Raw genomic sequence first — 21685 nt, forward strand, 5'->3', positions numbered from 1 at the left:
AACCAGAGCCCAGAGGAGGGAACCAGAGGGTGTGAGGGAGGGGAGCAGAGGCGAGGCTGCCTGCCAGCATCACTAGACTCAGCACACAAGGTCTTCTGCTTGAATACATGATACACGAAGTCAGAATTTTTAAATTCCAAATATCCCTGTATTTTCTTTGATTGATACTGTACATTCTGACGTTTACTCACCTGTCTATTTTTCCTTTCAGCTAATGCCTGCACAGAGGAAGCTGACATCTGATCCTTCATGTCCTAATGAGATAAGTAGAAGACCAGAAAACAAATGAACATCCTTAAACAAAATCATGGTTAATATTTTGCACACTAGCAAAATATGCATAATTTATTAATTTTTAAACAAAAATACAGCATTCTTTGACTTCTGTTTTCAGTCTCAAAAATAAAGGAAATAAAGAGAAGGACATGCCCTTAAAAAGAAGTAACCTGGATACTAAATTTAAATATTAGGAAAGAGAAAGTACTTCCTGGGTACCTACCATAGGCCGGAAACACTGTGAAACATGTACACATATGATCACTGACTTTCCACAATGCCCCTGTGAAGCTGGTATTACCTTCATTTTACAATTGAGGAGACTAAGATCTAGAAAGACTAAGATACTTTCTCAAGGTCACATAGCCAGTAAATGGCAACCCTGAGGTATTCACACAAAAGCTGTGTTCAAGGGCTAGCATCTTTAAGTATAATACATGTAAAAAAAACCACGCACTTTATGATAAAGTATATTCACCATTACACGCCAGAGAATATTTTCAAATAGTGATAAACAGGTCACTTATTTTATTTGAGTTGCGTTCATGTAAAGTATAGACTATTTCTAACACCAGTATTTTCCAGAGTGGTATCAAAAATAATTTTGTATGGAAAGAAAAATGAATTACTTAATCTAAAACAAAATACTTGGGGATTCCCTGTTGGTGCAGTGGTTAAGAATCCACCTGCCAATACAGGGGACACAGGTTCGAACCCTGGTCCAGGAAGATCCCACATGCCGCGGAGCAACTAAGCCCGAGTGCCACAACTACTGAGCCTGTGCTCTAGAGCCCGTGACCCACAACTACTGAGCCCATGTGCCACAACTACTGAAGCCGTGCGCCTAGAGCCCATGCTCCACAACAAGAGAAGCCACCACAATGAGAAGCCTGCGCACCACAACGAACAGTATTCCCCGCTCGCTGCAACTAGAGAAAGCCCGCGCGCAGCAACAAAGACCCAATGCAGCCAAAAATTTAAAAAATAAAATAAAACACTTTATTAAATATGAGCCATTTGCATCATATTTAACTACAACCCAATATACTTTAAAATGATTTCAGCTGAGTATATGATTATTATAATACAATTTTTCTTGAAAAAAAAAAAGGATGCCAAAATACTTTATAATTTCCTGTTGGCAAGTAGGCTATTTTAGAGGTGCAAATGTTGAAGTATTAGGCTTTAAAAAACTTCTTCCAAGACCCACGACAAGTGAATGGTAGATGAGACAGTGCCACAGCTTTCCTGATTCCTACTATGAGAAGTCTGAATGACAACCACCTTGCTGCAACCTTCAAACTGCCTGATCCCTCGCTCAGCAAATACCGACTGATGCCCAGTGTGTGCCCGAGCACAGCAGTGACGATGCAGACAGTGTCCTTGCCTGACGGAGCTCACATCATGGTGGACAAGAGGCAAACAGCAGTCACACACACACTTCAACAGGGTGACTAGCATTTGGGGAAGGAAGGGAGTCAACGGGGCTGAAATCCAGTGGGTGAACGCCACTTTAGAAAGATGGGGGTGACACTTGATCGAGACCTGAGGGCAGAGAATGAGCCCACCACAGAAAGAGCAAGGGCAGAGAATTCCAGGCAGGGGAAACAGCAAGCACAAAAGCCTGGAGGCAGGAAAGGCTCAATGCTTTAGCTTTTGAGAAGGAAGGCCCGATTGTCTGAAGGAGCCACTGTGTGCCGGGTGTCGGAGGGTGGAGACAAGTCTGGCCAAAACACGAAGGGCCTTCAGGCTGCTTAGATTTTATGCTGAGGCAGTGGTTGACAAACTTTTTCTGTAAAAGAGTAGATATTAAATATTCAGCCTTTGTCACATTTTTTTATTTTTAACCACTCTTTAAAACATGTAAAACCATTTTTAGATCTCATAGGCCACAGACTGCAGGCCCCTGCTCTAAGGCAATGGAAAGCCCTTAAAATATTTTGAGCAGGGCCATGGAGTATTCTGGTTCATGTTTTAAAAGATCACTTTGGTTATTCTGTGGGGAAAATGTTGGCAATTAAGCAAAGCAGAAGTAAAGAGATCATTTTACTCCCACACATTAAAGTGCTGCCCACGATGGGAAAGGGTGCCTCTAGGAACAAGTGCCCTGATGTTGGGGGCCTTCAACAAGAGGGTACGTGAGCCCTTGGAAATGACACTGGGCAAGTAGGGTGTCATTCACCCACTGGATTTCTGAGGGTGCTCTACCTGGGGTCCAGTTGACCCATAAATTCTAGGATTCTTTACCTATTTTATCTGTTCACAAACCTCAAAAGAAAAAAAAAAAAATATATATATATATATATATATATAAGAATGCCACCCACAGAAACTGAGAAAAATTTACTTAGTAAAAAAAGTATTCACCATAAAAATGGAGGTATTGGTATGTTTAAAACAAGGGAAGTTTAGTGATATAAGCCATGTTTCTTAAATGTTTGAGATTTACCTGAGTCAGTCACCTGAGGTGCTCTTAAAAATGCAGGTCCCTGGACCCCACCCAGCCCTACTAAGTCAGACTCTAAGGAACAGTTTAACAAGTCTCCCAAGTGAGAAGCTGTTTGAGAAGCTCGGATCCCCACAAATTCTAGAAGCCTTCAAAGGAGACCATTATGCTATTATCTCATGGACTGCAGGATTCCTTTTCTAATTATCAATTAAATTGGAGTTTAAGATGATATTCTGATATTCAGTCAAACAATATGAATAGTACAATTCCATTTATTTAATATCTATTAATAACTACACAAAGCAAATATCTGAATTATTCACTGGTGGGATAATATATGCTTTTTTAAAATGCATTTAATACATTTTACAGTAGCCTTTTTAAAAATAATGAACATTACTTGCATAATAAAAATATCAGCACACATGTATGGAAAAAGTGACTCTGAAGTTCCAGTTGAACTTTGAACACTGTCTGCAGAATGTGTTTTTGCTGTTAGAAGGTAGGACAGTGAGGGGGGCAGTAATGACTGTAAAAGCACACAAGGGGGCTTCTGGGGGGTGCTGGGAATGCTCTGGAATGCTTCTGGGTCTGCTTCCATGGTTGTGATCAGTTTATAAACTCTTTAAGCTGTATATTTGGGGTGCATGCACTTTTCTGTACTATTATAACTTAATAAAAATGTTTAAAAGAAAACTACTACTCTTGAACAATGGCTGGAAGGTAAACTGGACCAACCCTTTGAAAATAAATTTGGCATTTTGTATTAAGAGCTTTGATATTTGTAACAAATATCCACTGCCTTGACCCAGTAATTCTAATAGGATTTAAGGAAATGATAGAAAATATATACTAAAACAGATACGCAAAGATGTAAACTGCAGTGTTATTTACAATATGAAAGTAGAAATAAGCATCATATACAAACAAGAGAATAGTAACTTATAGTAAGCCTATACACAATGTAATATCATGTACTAGACATTACACTTAGGAAGAGAGTTCGGTGAACAGACAATTCACAGAAAAACACAAATGATCAAACATGAAAAGATGCACTAACCCATTAATAATCAAAGAAGTGCAAGTTAAGAGATATTTTTCCCAGTTAGATTGGGAAAGATGAAAAAGGTGAACACTACTTAGTGCTGATATAGGTATTAAGGAACACGGAATCTGCACTCTGCTTTCAGAAATATCATTGATAGGGTCTCTTTGCAGGATACTTTGAAAATATTAACCAATGTTTTTGTTTGTTTGTTTGTTTTGTGGTATGCGGGCCTCCCTCTGCTGCGGCCTCTCCCGTTGCGGACCACAGGCTCCGGACGCGCAGGCTCAGCGGCCATGGCTCACGGGCCCAGCCGCTCCGCGGCATGTGGGATCCTCCCGGACCGGGGCGCGAACCCGGTTCCCCTGCATCGGCAGGCGGACGCGCAACCACTGCGCCACCAGGGAAGCCCCTAACCAATGTTTTAAATGTGCATTTTCATTGAACTTTTTAGTACTTAAATATTCAGGATATGCTCACAAAGATGGTTCCTGAAGTATGATTTGCAATTGCCAAAAATTAACAACCACCTAATATCTACCAATAGGGTCAATGATCAAACAGATCATAATAGAACCGGGTTAGAGAAGAGGTTAAGAGCATAGTCTTTCACGTCAAAGACCTGGGTTCAAGCTTAGTTACGCTTTTTAGTATCTATGCAAAGTTGCGCAAATTACTCAATTTTTCTAAGTGCCTGTTTCTTCTGTATAATATTTTATAGGGTCATTGTGAGGATTGATAAAGTATGCAACCGTTAAAAAGGTAATCTAAATCTACTCTATCCAGTAGCTATTAGCCAATTAACGGTTACGTATTGAGATCATGAAATGGAGTCAGTGCAACTGAGGAATTAAATTTTTAATTTTATTTAATTTTAATTAATTTAGATTTAAATTCAATTACTGGAAAACTTTCACATGTCTGGAAAATACTGGGTATGCAAATCAAGCTTTTCAACTGTATTATAAACTCTAAATGCAGATGAAGTATCCCCAATGAAAAGTTCACTTCTGAATTGAGATATCCTTAAGTGTAAAATATATGCCAGACTTAGAAGTTTTAGTAAAAAAAAGTTTTAAAAATTTAACAAAAAATCTCTATTACTTTTATATTGATTATATGTTTAAATAATAATCTTCTGGATATACTAAGTTAAAAAATACATTAAGTTCACCTGCTTCTTTTTACTTTTAAAATATGACTACTAGAGGGCTTCCCTGGTGGCGCAGTGGTTGAGAGTCTGCCTGCCGATGCAGGGGACACGGGTTCGTGCCCCGGTCCGGGAAGATCCCACGTGCCGCGGAGCGGCTGGGCCCATGAGCCATGGCCGCTGAGCCTGCGCGTCCGGAGCCTGTGCCCCGCAACGGGAGAGGCCACAACAGTGAGAGGCCCGCATACCGCAAAAATCAAAACAAAAAAAAACAAAAAAAATGTGACTACTAGAAAATTAAAGATAGCTTGCATTTTAGTATTTCTATTGGACAGCACTGGTCTAGATATATCTGTATTGATATACAACTATGTCCACAATATTTTTTCATAGAAAAAAATTACAGACTAATGTCATTTCTTTTAAAAGTGTACTTCAATGTCTATAAAATGGCTAGAAAAAATACTTAAAATTGTGTTTTTTTTTTTTTTTTTAGGGAGTGGAATTACAGCATGGAGGGGCATTTCACCTTTCCTAATCAAAATTATCTGCATTTTAAAAATAGTATGAATTACTCTTAATTTTAAAAATTAAAATAAAAGTACTTATGACTGCACAACAGTATGATCACAACTATGTAAAAAACGCAACAAAGTTCTGTGTTTACGGTTCTTATTTTGAGTTTAGGTTTTTCTATTTTTTCCTCTTGTAAAATTTTTCTAATTTTCTTTGAAATGAGCACGCATTACTTTAATGAAATACACGGTTTAAAGTTCCAGTTTTAAAATTTTCTGTTTAATAAACGTGTGTGGGGGTGTATGTTCGCTCTGATGGTCAGTGAACTCAACAGCTGTGTGGTGTGCATCCTGTTTGGGGCCATGGCAGATGGTAAAGAGCTATGGCTTTCACTTTCAGGATGGCACTTTTTTTATGTAGTGTAAAAGCTGCCAGATACCATACCACAGATGACCTTCTTATGAGGATATGGAATTTTACACTATGTCACTAAACAGTTTTGAGCATTTTTTAACAACCTGTCATGCCAAAAACATAATTACTCATCTTTTTAAAAAAAAAAAAACAAAACAGTTATTTGTTGTTGTTTTGGCCACGCTGCGCAGCTTGTGGGTAGTTCCCCGACCGGGGATCGAACCCGAGCCCTTGGCAGTGACAGCTTGGAGTCCTAACCACTGGACCGCCAGGGAATTTCCTCATCTTCTTTCTAATACAAGAAGTTTAGAACAGGCAGTCAAGACATCAGTTAGTACCGATAAAAAAATGGTTCACCTGCCAAAAGAACAACAACAGTCCTGGTTGTTTATGCTCCTGTTCCCATTTTATGCCATCTTCCAAGCTGAGTGAACGGCTCACTATAAATCCCAGTGCTTCCCACTCAGAGGAGTCACATCCCAGTGTCATTTGTAACCAAAGAGTATGATTCACCCTTTTTGATTAACCAAAGCCATTTCTATCTTGACTTATAACTGACTACCAACAATTCTTGGGTTTGAAGAGGCTGGATTTTGGGGAGGCGGTGCTATAGTTCTGACTGCCTTTGAAAGTTTAAACAAAGTTGGAGAATGTTAGTGAGGATCATTTAATTGACAAAGAAAACTGAGATCCAGAGAGGCTAAATGACTTGCCACGCTGAAAATTTATTAAGGTCTCAGCTGAGCCTAGAACTCAGGTCTCCTCACCTCTCTCACTGTTCTGCCATTCACTGCAAAACCTTTCACTAAATTAACCCAACATCACTTCTGCAGTAGACTTCCATAACACGAACATCTCACAAGCGAAAACTCTGATGTATAGGCGACTCCACGAACGTAAAAATGATGACCTCAAAAATACCAAGGTTATATAAACAAAAACAAGAATGTTTTGCTTTCTTTAGTAAAAACCGCCAGCAAAACTTAATAAAAACTGCACAAACTTAAAAAACGTTTGGAAAAACATATACAGGACTTTTTAAACAAAAATGACTTATTAAAAAACAAAAACAGTGGACATTGAGAAGATAAACAAAAATAACGTATTAAAAAGCAAAAACAGCGGACGTTAAATGAGAACAAACACAAGAGAAAGATTTAGTTCTTCAGGTAGAACAGCAACAAAAAATGTATAATGCCCTAGAAGGAGAAAGCACAATTGGCATACACTGTGGATCAAAAGGTATTCCTCTAAGCAACTAAATGAAAATCCACTAATAATGGTAACAGGAGCTTACATAAACTTGTGATGTACAAATTCCTAATCTGGGCTTGGTCTTGTGTTTCATTTCCCAAAATTGCTAACTCTCTGATCCCACACTATCAGTGTCCTCCAAGTGGAACCCAGAGAGTTCTGGATACAAATACTGTTCAGCTGAATGCAATATTGAATCAACACAATGCTTTTTTTAAAAAAAAATCAAGTTAGCATCAATTACCACTTCTCTTCCACAAAACCTCAATTAGAATTTATTAAAATCAGATGAGCAAAAACTCAGTTAGGTACTATTAACCCACCACTGGCAAATAGTAACAGCTTCCAAAAAGGAGTAATAAATTAGAAGAATGATTAAAAACTCTAAAACATTCAGTTGGGTCACACAGTTGAGTACAGTTTAGATCTCAACTATAAAAGGACTGCAACATTATGAAGTATGGACTTGATTTAGAATACTTCTTTCAAAGAACATACTTTAAAAAGCTTTTCAATTATTATAAAATGAACTTTGGATTATACTTCCAATTATACCAACTCACTTAACTTTTACTATGTTGACCTCTGAATTTCAATTTGCAGAATTTACAAGTACTACCTTGCAGAAAAACAAATATAATGATTAAAGTCACGAATATACGCTTCACTGCAAGGCACCATTTAAATACCAACATCTACAGAAGTCATTTTCAGAAAAATCTATCACAAAAACTTAAAAAAGCACACACTACATTTATAAAATAAGGAATTGGGAAATTATTTACCTTACCATAAAAATACATCACCCAACAACTGGGCTTCCTTATCAGAATAGCCTCTGAACTGGCTAGAGACTAGGAGTGTCTAATCCAAATGTTCATTGTATAGATGGGGCACCTAGGTCTAAAAAGGTTACTGCCCCCATTACAATGTGGGTTTATTTCTAAACAATTTAGGTACATGGATACAGAAAGGCAACTAATGAGTAAAGGAACAAGAATATTTAAAGTGCAGTGATAACCTACCATCTGAAATAATTTCAAAAGGAAATCACATGACATGGAGTCTTTGGCAACACACACCAAGGTTCCCGCCTCAGATGACTCTTAAAAAGCCATATGTTAGCACTGGTATGATCCCAAGTCTTTTTATTCAAGGAAGCTGCTTTCTAGTACATATGTTAAAGACAGGTGGTTCTCCTACATCTAGTTATGCTAATCACCTGGCTTAGCCATATAGTTTCAAAATACAAACAGATCTTAACCATACAAGATTTCACTTAAATGCTATTTTCTCTCAGGTTTTTTAAATAATAGGTTATTATCTAAATAATTTGAGACTAAAGATTTGTTCCCCTGGATTGATTTTTTACACGCTGATAGATGCTTGCTTGCTATGGATAACTCCCGAAAGGCTGTCAAGCAGTTGTATATGGAAATGTCAGTAAATGGGTTGCAAGAGTTCCAGAAGCAATTCAGATGGTGTAAGAGGCCGCCATCCAAACCCAGTAAGAGTACCCTTCACAATGCAAAGGGATTACCAATCAATCAGGAAAGCAAATGGTTTCTACAATAGCAGTTCTTCTTTTTGTCTAGAAATACAGTATACTAAGAAATAAAGAGGAAAAAAGATAACTGGTTTGGAGAAATGAGAGGTATGGAGAGGAAGATTACAGTAACCTTCCCAAAGCCAGCAGTCTACTCTCTGATTTTTGCTCTGAGAAAAAAGCCTGACCGATACTAAAAACAGTTTACTTTTCAATCAGAGAAATATGTAGAAAACTGGCATTTAATTCATATTAAAAAGGGGTTTCAGAGTTGACCTATTAGTTTAAATTAAAGGAAAGAGTTCAGAGAAGTCTGGCTATTTCTCACACAAATAACACAGTAAGATCACATCCCTTACCCTGACAACTTGCCGAGTACTTGTGATGAAAGCTTTTCTTATACTCAATTCGGTTGCATCGAGGTTGAATTTCCTAGGATTTGCTTCGACTATGCGTGGGTCAAAAAGTCAAGGTAAAGCAATTTCATCATCGAAAACCTAACAACCAACATCAGGTGAAACCACAGAATCTCTCACAGCAATAAAATCTGGCCCAGCGTTTCTGAACACATAGTCAACTTGACACTATCATTCTCAAACTTTCTCTGCCCACAGCTAGATGAGGATCCTTGTGCCCCGAGGCAGAGATGACCTGCCTGGGTTCACTGCAAACCCATGGGTGTCTGACCACAGCTGAGCTGGGCTCTTCCAGATGCCTGCCAGCACTCTGATTCCAGATCACCTTTCTCAGGACAGCTTTTGTCCTGGGAAACAGCAAGCTGTTTTCATTTGCCATTCCAACTCATTCCACTTCTGTCAAGAAGCTAACTCTGCTTCTTAACCTAGAGATCGAGGCTTCTTCTGTGAAGCTTTCCTGCTCTCCTCACCCCCAGCTTGGTTCTCCTGCCCCGTGTCACTCACATGGCTCTCTGTACTTATCTCTTATCATCTGCAAGTATACACTTGTGCCAATATTTGACTAATGTCTGTTTCTCCCGCCCCCAAGTCCCTCTATACTCCCACGGTAAATTCTACAAGGGTTGGTACAGTTTTGCTTATCAATCCAATCTCAGTAACTAACAAAATGTCCAGCACATAGCACACTCAAAAACTATTGCTGAATGACAAATATCTATTAAAACTTTTGTTCACTTTATCTCACAATTTCTCTATCTCCCCTAATCTTTTTCTCATCCCTCCTACCTCGAGGGAAGACATATCTCCCTGTAACTGTGCTTTTGATCCCACTCCCTCACATATTCTGTTCCACTAGTTTTAGAGAACACATTTGTCTTTTAATAATTTAAAAGGTGCCCCGGGGTCATTGTGATTAACAGAAATTATGCACTCCACACATCAACTGCATGTGAACCTGTGTGCTGACTACAGAGTGATCCTGACAAAAGCTAGTTTCCTTTATGTTGCACCACAGTTAGAAAAAAGCAAAACAGAACTCAAAACATGCAAATGGCATATCTTCAATCTAAAGTTCTGATTAAATGGGATTTTTCCAGTTAAAAGAAAGGCCATATAATCCAGCTTTTACCATTCTCTGGTTCATCAGTCAGGACTTATTTAACATCGATAGCATGACTCAGCATAACAGATCTGCTTTAGTAAATGCAGTTTCATGGTACAAGATGCCTCTCTAATGGACACTGGCATTGAACAGGAAAAAGTCTAGAGAAGGATCTTCTTGTGATTTCTAATTACCAATGTATAACACTAGTCCGTATACACACCTCTCTGAAATCATGACGGCTAACACTTTCATAGAAGTTCACTGTGTGTCAGACGCCATTCTAAGCTCTTTACCTAATAAACTTTCAACACCCTATGAGCTAGGTACAACTGTTATCCTGACGTTCTACTGAAGAGCAATGTGCCCAAAGTCACAGTTAGTAACTGGCGGAGCCAGGACTTGAACACCCAGCCTGACTCTAGGGTCCAAGCTCAAAATCACTGCACTATGCCACCTTCATGTTGCAGGATTCGACTACTCTACCTTAGATTACTGGTCAACGATTTTAAGTGTGTCATGGTACGAATAAGGGCAACATCAATCAACGATAAAAGGCAGTATCTAATCTATGTACTTGAGACATCTGGATGAAACTTGTCCATTTGTCTGCTTGCCTCACGTGGCACAGACACTGCAGAAAAAGGATATTGATGGTTTCGTCAAGGTCCTCTAGATCCCACTCTATGCTCCGGAGGTTGTTTCTCAGCTCGTTGGTGGTCCAGTCGATTTCTTCCCTCGTGGCTGTGGATGGGTCCTGGAGGAGCTCTGTCCATCTCTGAAACAATCCCTGTGCAGTGTTGACTGCTTTCTGTACCTCTCTGTATTCAGGTGAAGGGAAAGGAGAGATATGAGACAGTATGTTCCACAAACAACTTATAAGACTTAGGTGAACCTTTATGATCAGACACCATCCTCAGCAGCCACCATTCCCCAAAGTGTTTTTAAGTCGTTACAGAAGGCTCTTCATGGACAAATATCAAAGTTCAAAACTTTAAAATAATAGTCTGAATATTATGTTCTCTGCTGATTTCAAAATAAAACAGCCACTACTTAAGCAGCTATAATTACCAAGTTTGTTTGTGAAGGACAAAATTTAATTTTTCTAACGGACTGTACTTAAAAGTAGTCTAAGAAGCTATAATATAAATTAACTAAAGGGCCGTTAACATTCACACATGTTACCAGTTGGAGTGAAGTAATTTATATTCAGAAGAAAAGGTTCCAAAACAACTTTCCTTTTCTTGGGGAGGTTCGTGTGGAAGAGGGGTAAAAAAGGGTAGAAGGAAGGGTTACTCTTACACAGCTAGTCTTTTAGAAGGCAAGTATTTTAATCTGAGACATTTTAAAATCCAACATCTCATTAGAAGATTCCTAAACATTATTAGCTTTAAATTTATCTACTTTCCTGGATTAAGCAACTCTGTACAGCAGATTAGTGTGCTTCATGTTTAGGGAGTGAGACTAGGCCATTAAGAGCTATGGCCTATTTTGCTTTTAGATTAGATACAGTCACAAGGTCTTAAAAACTCCTCCCCTGCCCCTGCCATTGGGCCAATATCCACCCTAAATGATTTAAATATTATAATCTAACACTACCACATATAAAAACCAAAAAGGACTCATTTTATAATCGTGGTCTCTTGTGTACAAAGATTATAATCTTCATGCTCCTAAACTAAGAGATCTGTTTTGATCCTTCTATGATTTCTTAACCAATTCTTCTGGGTGTTCAGTGTGTTCGTTATCTATTGCTTTAAAACAGAAATTGCACGCATCCTATTCCCTCTGACATTTCAAGTACCAGAGGAGACAGCACTAACAAAATGAAGCAAGGACGCTTACAATACCTTGGACTGTGAATACTGATGAGAGCTAAAAAGCTGAATGTTAAATAGAGAATACAGCCATTGGGCCTGGCTGAATAAATCACTGAGCTACGCGGCCAACAATGAATCTACCAAGGTTATGTTCATAACCACTTCATGGGTTAGGCAAGTCCCCTCATTTTTCCTCTCACATCAGTCTTATGCTTTTAGCGCTAAAGAGAAACTCTATTTGAGACAAAAAGAGGAAGGACTAAGTAAGTGAGATGTCAATCTGCTATTTTTACTCTTTATTGAGGTTTCTGGCTGATTTGGTAAAGAAAGAGGTATACATTTTGCCATAATATGAAGTACTTGGTTTATTTGTGTTGAATACCCTCTATGACAACAGAAGACAGAGTTAAAAAGGTATCTAAAATGATATCTCATTCTAAAGAATATGAAAATTATCAGTTCTGTAAAGGAAATGTGAATTCCTTTTTGAGAACTAGAAGCCTCAGGCTAGGGCATACCACGTTCTCCACACCAGCAGACAACTAGGATGCCGGAATTAAACTCTTAAGCAGTGATCCATAAACTTTTTTGGTCTCAGGGCTCTTTGGCACTTTTCAAAATTATTGAAGACTCCAAAGAACTCAGATTGATTTGGACTCTATCTATTGCCACTTACCGTATTAGAAATTCAAACAGATATTTTAAAATATTTACCAATTAATCAAACATGATGAAATTACGATATGTTAATGTTTCTGCCAAAAATTTCTAAAACAACAATATTTAGTAAGAAGAGTGGCAGTGATTCACATTTTTGCAAATCTCTTTAATATCTGGTTTAACAGTAGACAGGTGGATTCTCACATCTGCTTCTACATTCAGCCTGTTGACATACGTTTTGGCTGAAGTATATGATGGAAATCCAGCCTCATACAGATAGGTAGTTGGAAAAGGGAGGAGTGTTTTAACAGTCTTTTCAGATAATTGTGGATATTCTTTCTTGACACAATATGAAAACTCGACAATGGCAGTTTCTTAAAGGTTAGCTGCAACGTGGAAGCTGAAACTGTACCAAAGATGTTGTATATTCTCATACATTACAACCCACTGCTCCATCTTGTATTGTGAATGGATGTGTTACCCACATATGATTTTACAGCATCACGTACTGGTCATTTGTAAAGTATTAGTTTACTGAGCATCAAAGATCTTCCAAATGCTGACTCATTTCCTTATACAATATCCAAAATCATATAATAATATCACCACCAATTCCATCAGAAATACTTAACTACTGGGAATCTGTAAGATGATAGCAGTTGATATGAGCTTTCCAAAATTCTATTTTTAAAAAAAAGGCTCTGATTTCATCATCCACAAAAATACTTTCAGTTGTTTCCCGACAAGTGACAGGTTCACCTCATTCATTTTTGAGAAAATCTCAAGTTTTTTTAAGATAATTTGGAGATGTGTGAACATATGCAAATCTCAATAACCAGTTTGCGAGTCATTCTTTGAAGAAAAAATGAGATTCTGTGGAGGAAAAAACGAGCTATTTCAGCTCATAGCTGGATCACAGAAGTGCTTTCCCTGGAGTCACCATCTTAGCTCACAATATAACAAAAGTGTTTCATGCACTCTCTCATTTTGTCACACAGAGTATTAAAATGTGTATTAAGGCTGGGAGAAAACATTTGTATATTACATGTCTGATTAATGACTTGTATCTACAATATATATTTTTTCAAAAAACTCTCAAAACTTAAGAAAACTCAATTTAAAAATGGACAAAAGATCTGAACAGTCACTTCACCAGAGACGACATACAAATGAAAACTAAGCACATGAAAAGATGCCTAATAATTAGTCATCAGAAAAATGCAAAGTAAATCCACAATGAGATACCACTACAAACTTAGAATGGCTTCACACAACTAACCAACCAATTGACAATGCCAAGTGCTGACCAGGTGGTGGAGTAACTGGAACTCTCATTCATTACTGGTGGAAATGCAAAACTGTACAGCTACTTTGGAAAACAGTGTGGCTGTTTCTTAAAATTAAACATACATGGGCTTCCCTGGTGGCGCAGTGGTTAAGAATCCACCTGCCAGTGCAGGGGACACAGGTTCGAGCCCTGGTCCGGGAAGATCCCACATGCCGCGGAGCAACTAAGCCCGTGCACCACAACTACTGAGCCTGCGCTCTAGAGTCCGTGAGCCACAACTACTGAAGCCCACGCACCTAGAGCCCATGCTCCACAACAAGAGAAGCCACCGCGATAAGAAGACCACACACCGCAACAAAGAGTAGCCCCTGCTTGCAGCAACTAGAGAAGGCCCGCGCGCAGCAACGAAGACCCAACACAGCCAAAAATAAATAAAATAAATAAATTTATAAAAAACAGAGACAAAAAAAACATACAAAACATACACTTACCATTATGACCCAACAACCCCACTTCAAGGTGATACAAAAACACACGGGTTCATACGACAACCTGCAAATTCTAATAGTAGCTTTAGTCGTAACAGCCAAAAATGGAAAAAAAACCCGAATGTCCTTCAGCTAAGGAATGGACAAACTGTGGTACACAATGGAATACTACTCAGCAATAAAAAGAAACAAACCACAAATACATGCAACAATATGGACAAATCTCAAATGCATTATGCAAAATGTGAGAAGTTAGACTCAGAAGGCCACACATTGTATGATTCCATTTCTGTAACATTCTGGAGAAGGCAGAACTATAGGGAAAGAAAATAGATCAGTAGTTGCCAGATGCTGGGCATGGGGGAAGGGGGACACAGAAACTTTTAGGGGTGATGGATCTGTCCTGCAACTTATTTGTGGAGGTGGTCATTACTGACGATATGCATTTGTCAAATTTCACAGAAGTATACACTAAAAAGGGTCAATTTTACTGTAGGTAAATTATAACTTTTAAAAAAATGAGAAAAGGTGTTCTTGGGACTCAAGATTTGATAAAATTAATTTTTTTTTTTTTTTTTTTTTTTTACTGTTTCATGAAGAACATCCTTGAAGGAATATGATTCTCATTTTTCTTTTTCACTGCGAGGGAGGAATACAATGACTATTAGTACAGTTTGGTGCCACTGCCTTGATTTAGGCTAAGGCACCAGCAGTTTGCACCATCAGTGTTATTGTCAACATGATGAAAAAAAGCAAATAACATCTGAGTAGTATCATGAAAAGCAGTTTAAGCTGAGGGGCTCTTCTATGAAAGGATCTTGAGACCCCCTTGGGATCCAAGGGCCACACTTTCAGACTTGCCAGGGTGGAGGGGCAGGTGGGTAGATTCAATTCTAGCAGCACAGAGTGAAATCAAGGAGTCCTTAAGCATGCAAGAACTTGTGCATGTCCTAAAGAAGAAATGAAAGAAATGGCAGGAATTAGAAAAATGCTGCAAAGCAATCCCAGGATGACATTCAAAACCCAACAGGCCTGGCCAGTGACCTGGCTTATTCCACTCTCAATCTCTTATTTATTTATTTTTTTTCGGTATGCGGCCTCTCACTGTTGTGGCCCCTCCCGTTGCGGAGCACAGGCTCCGGACGCACAGGCTCAGTGGCCATGGCTAACGGGCCCAGCTGCTCCATGGCATGTGGGATCCTCCCAGACCGGGGCACGAACCCGCGTCCCCTGCATCGGCAGGCGGACTCTCAAACACTGCGCCACCAGGGAAGCCCCAATCTCTTATTTTTAAAAGAGGTTTCATTTTTAGTTTTCATGTAGTAGCACAGACACAAGAAAGTCAAAGTAGTCTTAGTTTACATTTCTAAGACATGTTTTAAGGGATCACAAAGGTGGGAACTGTCAGCAATGGTTCAGATCTTGAAAAGCCAGAACATGCAGTGTGTCAAGGAATCCTATCTTAAAAGCAACTAACGGGTGGGGGGGGGGTCCCTCAAAGTTTAAAACATCTCCCTATTTTTCTTCTTCCAATATCAATTCAGCATAGCATTACCCTGAAAAAGAAGGCATGAATGGAGAGAAAACATGTGTCACAAACAAAACCTATTTTTAAGGCAACTATTAATGGTAACCAGAATATCCCAAAGAACTTAGAATTTCTGAATAGTTTCAAGAAATACAAGACACAATGTAATAATATACAAGACCCTACCTAGTGAGACAACCTGCTCAATTCAGAACTATTTGTAAATATCTGGGACTAAATATTTAGAATCACCTGTCATTCCAAGTAAATGGATGAATAGGACAGAGGAGTATATAACCACGACAGCTGTTTGATATTTGTGAGGGTTTCGACACAGAAGAGCTGGTCGAATTTTCTTCACCTACTTTCTCAGGAAAGGTAAGGGAGTTGTTTCTGCATGAATTGGCTAGTCACGCACTTCCCACACAGGCATGCCCAGCATCATCTACTCCATGGTTAGTGCTCACCACACAGTGAGCCCATGTGAGCATGCTGCACCCTGTGGACGGTGCTGCAGCTGCCGACTCCTTAGTCAACAGTGATCCACTTTCACCTGTGCTCTCCAGAAAGGTCAAAATCACAAGATACTGCCTCTGTTTCCTGTAGAGTTAGGTGCAGCTCTTTTCAGGTTTTTCTTCCAAGTGTGTAATGGGAATGATTAAAGTCTGACACTCACAACTTTCTATGAGGGGCCATGTATACCTTAAATTTTTGGAGCTCTTCAGTTTAGCAATCTTCTTGGTAAATAATAACCTGCTCACAGACAGCTTTGGGTATCATGTCTGACACCATTTCACCAAAAACTTGCTAATTGCTTTCCTAGGAATTACAGGTTTAGCTCCTGACCCAGAGAAATCTTTCAATCCATTGAAGGAGAGAGATGGCTATCTCCTACAACAGTCAAGCAGATGTTCTGCTCCTATATCTGTTGCAGATGTTCTGCTCCTATATCTGTCGCAGATGCTTCCAACGTCAGTTTTGTCTTACACGTTTCATGAGTAACAAGAGTCACAGCGTTGGAAATACTACAGATGAGCCTCTTTCCCTTGCTGTCCACCAAACGGCCCATCAAAATGATGGGACCCATCATATCTTCATGGATATGAACTCCTTATGACCACCAGAATGAAGGTCCTTCACTGCAAGCCATGCCAGTGCCCATGGGACCACGTGTAACACAGAGCTTCTTTCCCAGTAAGCAACTGTCAAAAACGAAAACACAGTCCACATCTTTGAAGAATGTATCTTTCAGGCAAAAATAAAGCTTTCAACTAAGCTTTCAAAACCAGATTCTTCCATTCCTTATAAATAAAGAGTTGACACTGGCAGGACTAACCAATCCAGTTTTGTTTTTTGCCACGCCGTGTGGCATGTGGGATCTTAGTTCCCCGACCAGGAATCGAACCTGCATCCCCTGAATTGGAAGCACAGACTCTTAACCACTGGACCACCACAGAAGTCCCCCAGTTTGTTTTTGAAGCCAGCCCAGCACTAACCCCTGGTCACTGCTAGCTGAGCCCCTCCCATATAACATTCCAGTCTGTTCCACCATGGTAAAAGGCTCACCATCCCAACCAACCTTTAGGGCCTCAGGCAATACATCCAGATGTCCATAAAATAATTTCTTATCTGGATCTCACTAAATTTGTTGGTAAGATGGGAGGAAGAAGTATTTTAGCCATTAGGTAGCTTTTGTTTCCCGGAATCTGCCATTCAGTTGGGCCAACGGATTGCAGGATAACCATAGCTGCAGCCTCCATCAGCCTTTTGATTTCTCCTTTCTTCTCTGACCATGCTGATAGGCTCTGAACTGGCATCCGTTCCAGTTACTGTGGTTGTATAACAGTCACCCCAAAACTTAATGGCATCAAACGACCGTTTCTTGTGGTGAGTCTGTGGGTCAGGAATCCGTGCCGAACGCAGAGGAGATGGCTTGTCCCTGCTCCACAATGTCTGGGGCCTCAGATGAAAGACTGCCAGGCTGGGGCTGCAGAAGCAGGTGCTCCGCAGTAGTATCTCTGTGTCTGCGTAGTCTCTCCACATGAGTGCTCCAGCAGAGTGGCTTCAGTAGAGCCGGACTTGTGTCCCAAGTCAGAAAGATGCAGGTGGAAGCTGAATTGGTTGGCTGTCTTTTGTGACGAAAGCTTCAGGAGTCAAGCAGTGTCATTTCTGCCTCATTCTGTCAGTGGAGGCAGTTACAAAGGTCTGCCTGGGTTCAAAGAAAAGGAATGAGGACCCCAGCTTGAAGAATGCCAGCTTCACAAGTTAAGAAAAGCAAATGGGACAGGATATATATTGGGGCGGCCACCTTTGGAAAAACACAATAAGCCACAACACCTATACCTGGGGCAGCACCCATCCTGCATGTCTCTTTACAGTGGGGTCCCTGTTTCATCAAAACCCTGAGAGGCTAGTGAAGGCAGATGGTTTCCACTCTACTAATGAAACCTGAAAAACCTAGGCTGGGCAAACCTCTGCAACCCTATCACCCTTCTACCCCATATCCCACCAACCTGTTCTACCACCAACCCCTTGGGCTAGGTGAGGAGCTCTTTTTACTGCTTGACTTCCACACTCACATCGTTTGTATTTAAGGGGGAAAACACACATACCCTGCACTTGACCTTACTGCCATTTCCAAATTCAACTTCACTGTGATAATATCTTTTGCAATAATTCTCCTGAAGGGAAAAAAAAGAGTCTACTTCGTTTCCTATAGTTACATACTATTTTGACCTCAACCTGCTGCTGCTTCCACAATGCTCCTGGGATAGCACTACTGCCACCAATGACACTGCAGGTCAAAGTCATGGGTGACTTGAACTCGTCCTCATTTCCAGTGTACTTGACACCACAGCCTATTTTCTTGAAACTCTCACTTCCTTGTTTTTGTGACACTGTGCTCTTCTAGTTTCTACTAATTTTCTCTTTCCTCTTCCTCCACCTGGTCCCAGTATTTCTCAGCACTATCTTTATAGCTTCTAGGTGCTCATCAACACTAGCAGGTTCAAAAGATTCCTTGAAGCTGATACCTCCCCACTGCATTTCCAACCCTAACCTCTCACCCAGGACTAATTCCTATATTTTTAGCTGCCTACAGGATCATTCCATTTGCCTAAAACCAAACCAATCATATCCTCCCTACAAAACAGTAAATATTCATACAACAAAATGAAACAGAAAAAAAAAAAGCTTCCTTCTCTAACTTCCTCATTTTAGTCAACAGTGACACTATTTTCCAAGATTTGAGACTTGTCTAGACAAGCATCATCTTTGACTCTTCCTCTTCTCACCTTGCACAACCTCTACTTCAGCTGCATCACTGGATTTTAGATCTAGAAGGAACTTTCACGATAACTAGTCTGCACTCACTATACAAATAACAGAACGGGGGCTCAGACTTCTTGCCTTCTGGCCTCTAGTTCTGCTGACCCAGAGCATGAGGGGCCCTTCCAGTACCAAGACCTATTCAATCCCATCTTTGCAAAGGCTCCAGACAAATCTATTTTCTCTGTGGAATCAGAAGAGCCGGGTTTGAGCCCTCAGAAGTTGTCTGACCATAGGCAAGTGCATGGTAAATGCTAGTTAAAACCACCTCCTGATTAAGAATTTACAATAGGAAACATTTACTTTAAACTCCTCAGTTGGGTATTCCACGCCTCCTCCACCCCAAAACTGGCCGACTTTAATCTCCAACCTGATTTCTCACTGAAACAAAATCTGTTTCACTTGGCAGGTCTTCTTCCCATCCTCCCTTTCCCCATTCCTGGCTCTACTTTCACTCACTGCTTCCCCAGCTGGAAGAGTCCTTACACCTCTGCAAATGAAAAGCAGATGTTTCCTTCAAGGCCCAGATTGAGGCCCTGCTTGCTTCACTAAAGTGTCACTGACCAACATTCCCCTGGGGGTCTTTCCAAGTTTTTTCAGTCTCCACAGTATCTCAGCTCTATTCCAAACTCTTACACGCAAAGCATATTGTCTTTCACCTACACTGTTTCACATATCTGCATAGTGTTCTCCAAACCAGACTATGATTTCAGGAGCCAAATAGACTATTTGGCATTCAATAAATGCCTAATTCAATATAACAAACGTCTGCAAAGTGGTTTTTACAGTGAAACATCTGATTGGGGAATTCCCTGGTGGTACAGTGGTCAGGACTTCGTGCTCTCACTGCTGAGGACCCGGGTTCGATTCCTGGTCAGGGAACTAAGATCCCACTAGCCACACAGCACAGCCAAAAAAAAAAAAAAAACCATCTGGTTGATTTTTAAAAAGTAGAAAATGAGACCTGACTTAACATTCAATTTTACTGGATGAAATTACTCTGTAAATAAGGATAATTTTTTCACAGTGACTATACCAATAAACAGTTTTTTCAACAGTGTGACTAAAATGCACAATACTTGCCTTCAAGGAGCTCATAATCTAGTGTTTAAAAGGCTGTACACACAGACCCAGAGATGGTTAGAGAATAATACAATGTAACATACACTATCTTGCTCATCTTTATGCCTTTATTTCAACACAGATCCACAGCCAAGAACCTGGAAGTAAATCTGTCCTTGTTCGGGCACACAACGCCTCCAAATCAGCAAAATATTAAAGAACCACAATATTCATGCCTTTTACTTATAGGAGAGGCTCACTTGGTACCAAAATACTCTCATATTCCACCGCTCAATTTCTTAGTGGCTTATTCTGATTAGAAGTTGCAAACAAGATAGGGGAAAAAAACTACAGAACCCAAAACTCAAAATGGGCTCACTCATCAAACAAATACTATGTAACACCTTACTGAACATAATGATGAAAACAACATGGTTCAAATATGGTATGTTTCACTAGCAAATTAGTCAAGATTTCTTAAAAGGAGACTCAGTACAGGCAAGGGATCAAGGGAAATGGGCCCATCAAACTTTTGGGGGTGGGGTAGTGAGTCGAGTGGAGTTAGGGGTGTATCCTAGAGGGCACTTCGGCAACACGCATCAGAAGCTTTGAAAATGTGCACCCCCTCTGAATTAGCAAATCTGCTACAGGACTACAGGCTATGGAAATAATCAGGAGCAGCAATGAAGACCTGTGACAAGCAGGCCTGCCACTATATTAACTGTAACAGTGAAAAATTTAGGTACATCATAAACCTTGTCCTGGGTGATATTACATTTATATAACAAAATACAATACAGTCATCAAAAAGCCTCCCCAACAAAGGCATTTTAAGGATATAAAAAAATAACATGAAAAGATTATAAGACAGTATGATCCCAATTTCTTAATGATTAATAACAACAATAATACCCATTTATATAAATCCTGGCCTTTCCAATTACAGGCTTATGAACTTGGAAGTTTTTTTTTTTTTTTACTCTCTAAGTTTCATTTTCTTCATTTGTAAGATGATAATAATAATAGTACTAGTACCTACTTCATAAGGATTAAAAAGACAATCCCTGCCATGTTCTCAGGACAGTGACTGATATATTTATATATAAAAAAAGAGAGATCAAAAACTGATGGATAGTATTACATAAAACTGTTAATAGAAACAGATTAAAAAAACACCAAAAATTTAACTAATTATTTCTGGATGGTGATATTTCAATGAATTTTTTTTTGCGGTACGCGGGCCTCTCCCTGTTGTGACCTCTCCCGTTGCGGAGCACAGGCTCCGGACACGCAGGCTCAGCGGCCATGGCTCACGGGCCCAGCCGCTCCGCGGCATGTGGG

General features: G+C 39.8%; 1 protein-coding gene across 12 annotated transcripts in view; it reads right to left on the reverse strand.

The window, feature by feature from the left end:
• Nucleotides 1-21685, reverse strand: part of STX6 (syntaxin 6) — a 75623-nt gene that overhangs the window by 48002 nt on the left and 5936 nt on the right. For 9 of the 12 annotated variants that reach the window (XM_055084193.1, XM_028488613.2, XM_055084195.1 and 6 more), the window contains exons 2-4: nt 10823-10992; nt 9013-9107; nt 192-254 (exon numbers count right to left, since the gene is read on the reverse strand). In XM_055084193.1, the coding sequence (XP_054940168.1) occupies nt 192-254; nt 9013-9107; nt 10823-10992 (328 nt within the window). Of the gene's footprint in view, nt 1-191; nt 255-9012; nt 9108-10748; nt 10993-16207; nt 16355-16657; nt 16723-21685 lie in introns of those variants that run through there. The other 3 variants (XM_055084198.1, XM_055084197.1, XM_055084196.1) reach the window with 3 other exon arrangements.

Source organism: Physeter macrocephalus, chromosome 4 (assembly GCF_002837175.3).
Source record: "Physeter macrocephalus isolate SW-GA chromosome 4, ASM283717v5, whole genome shotgun sequence".
NCBI lineage: Eukaryota > Metazoa > Chordata > Mammalia > Artiodactyla > Physeteridae > Physeter > Physeter macrocephalus.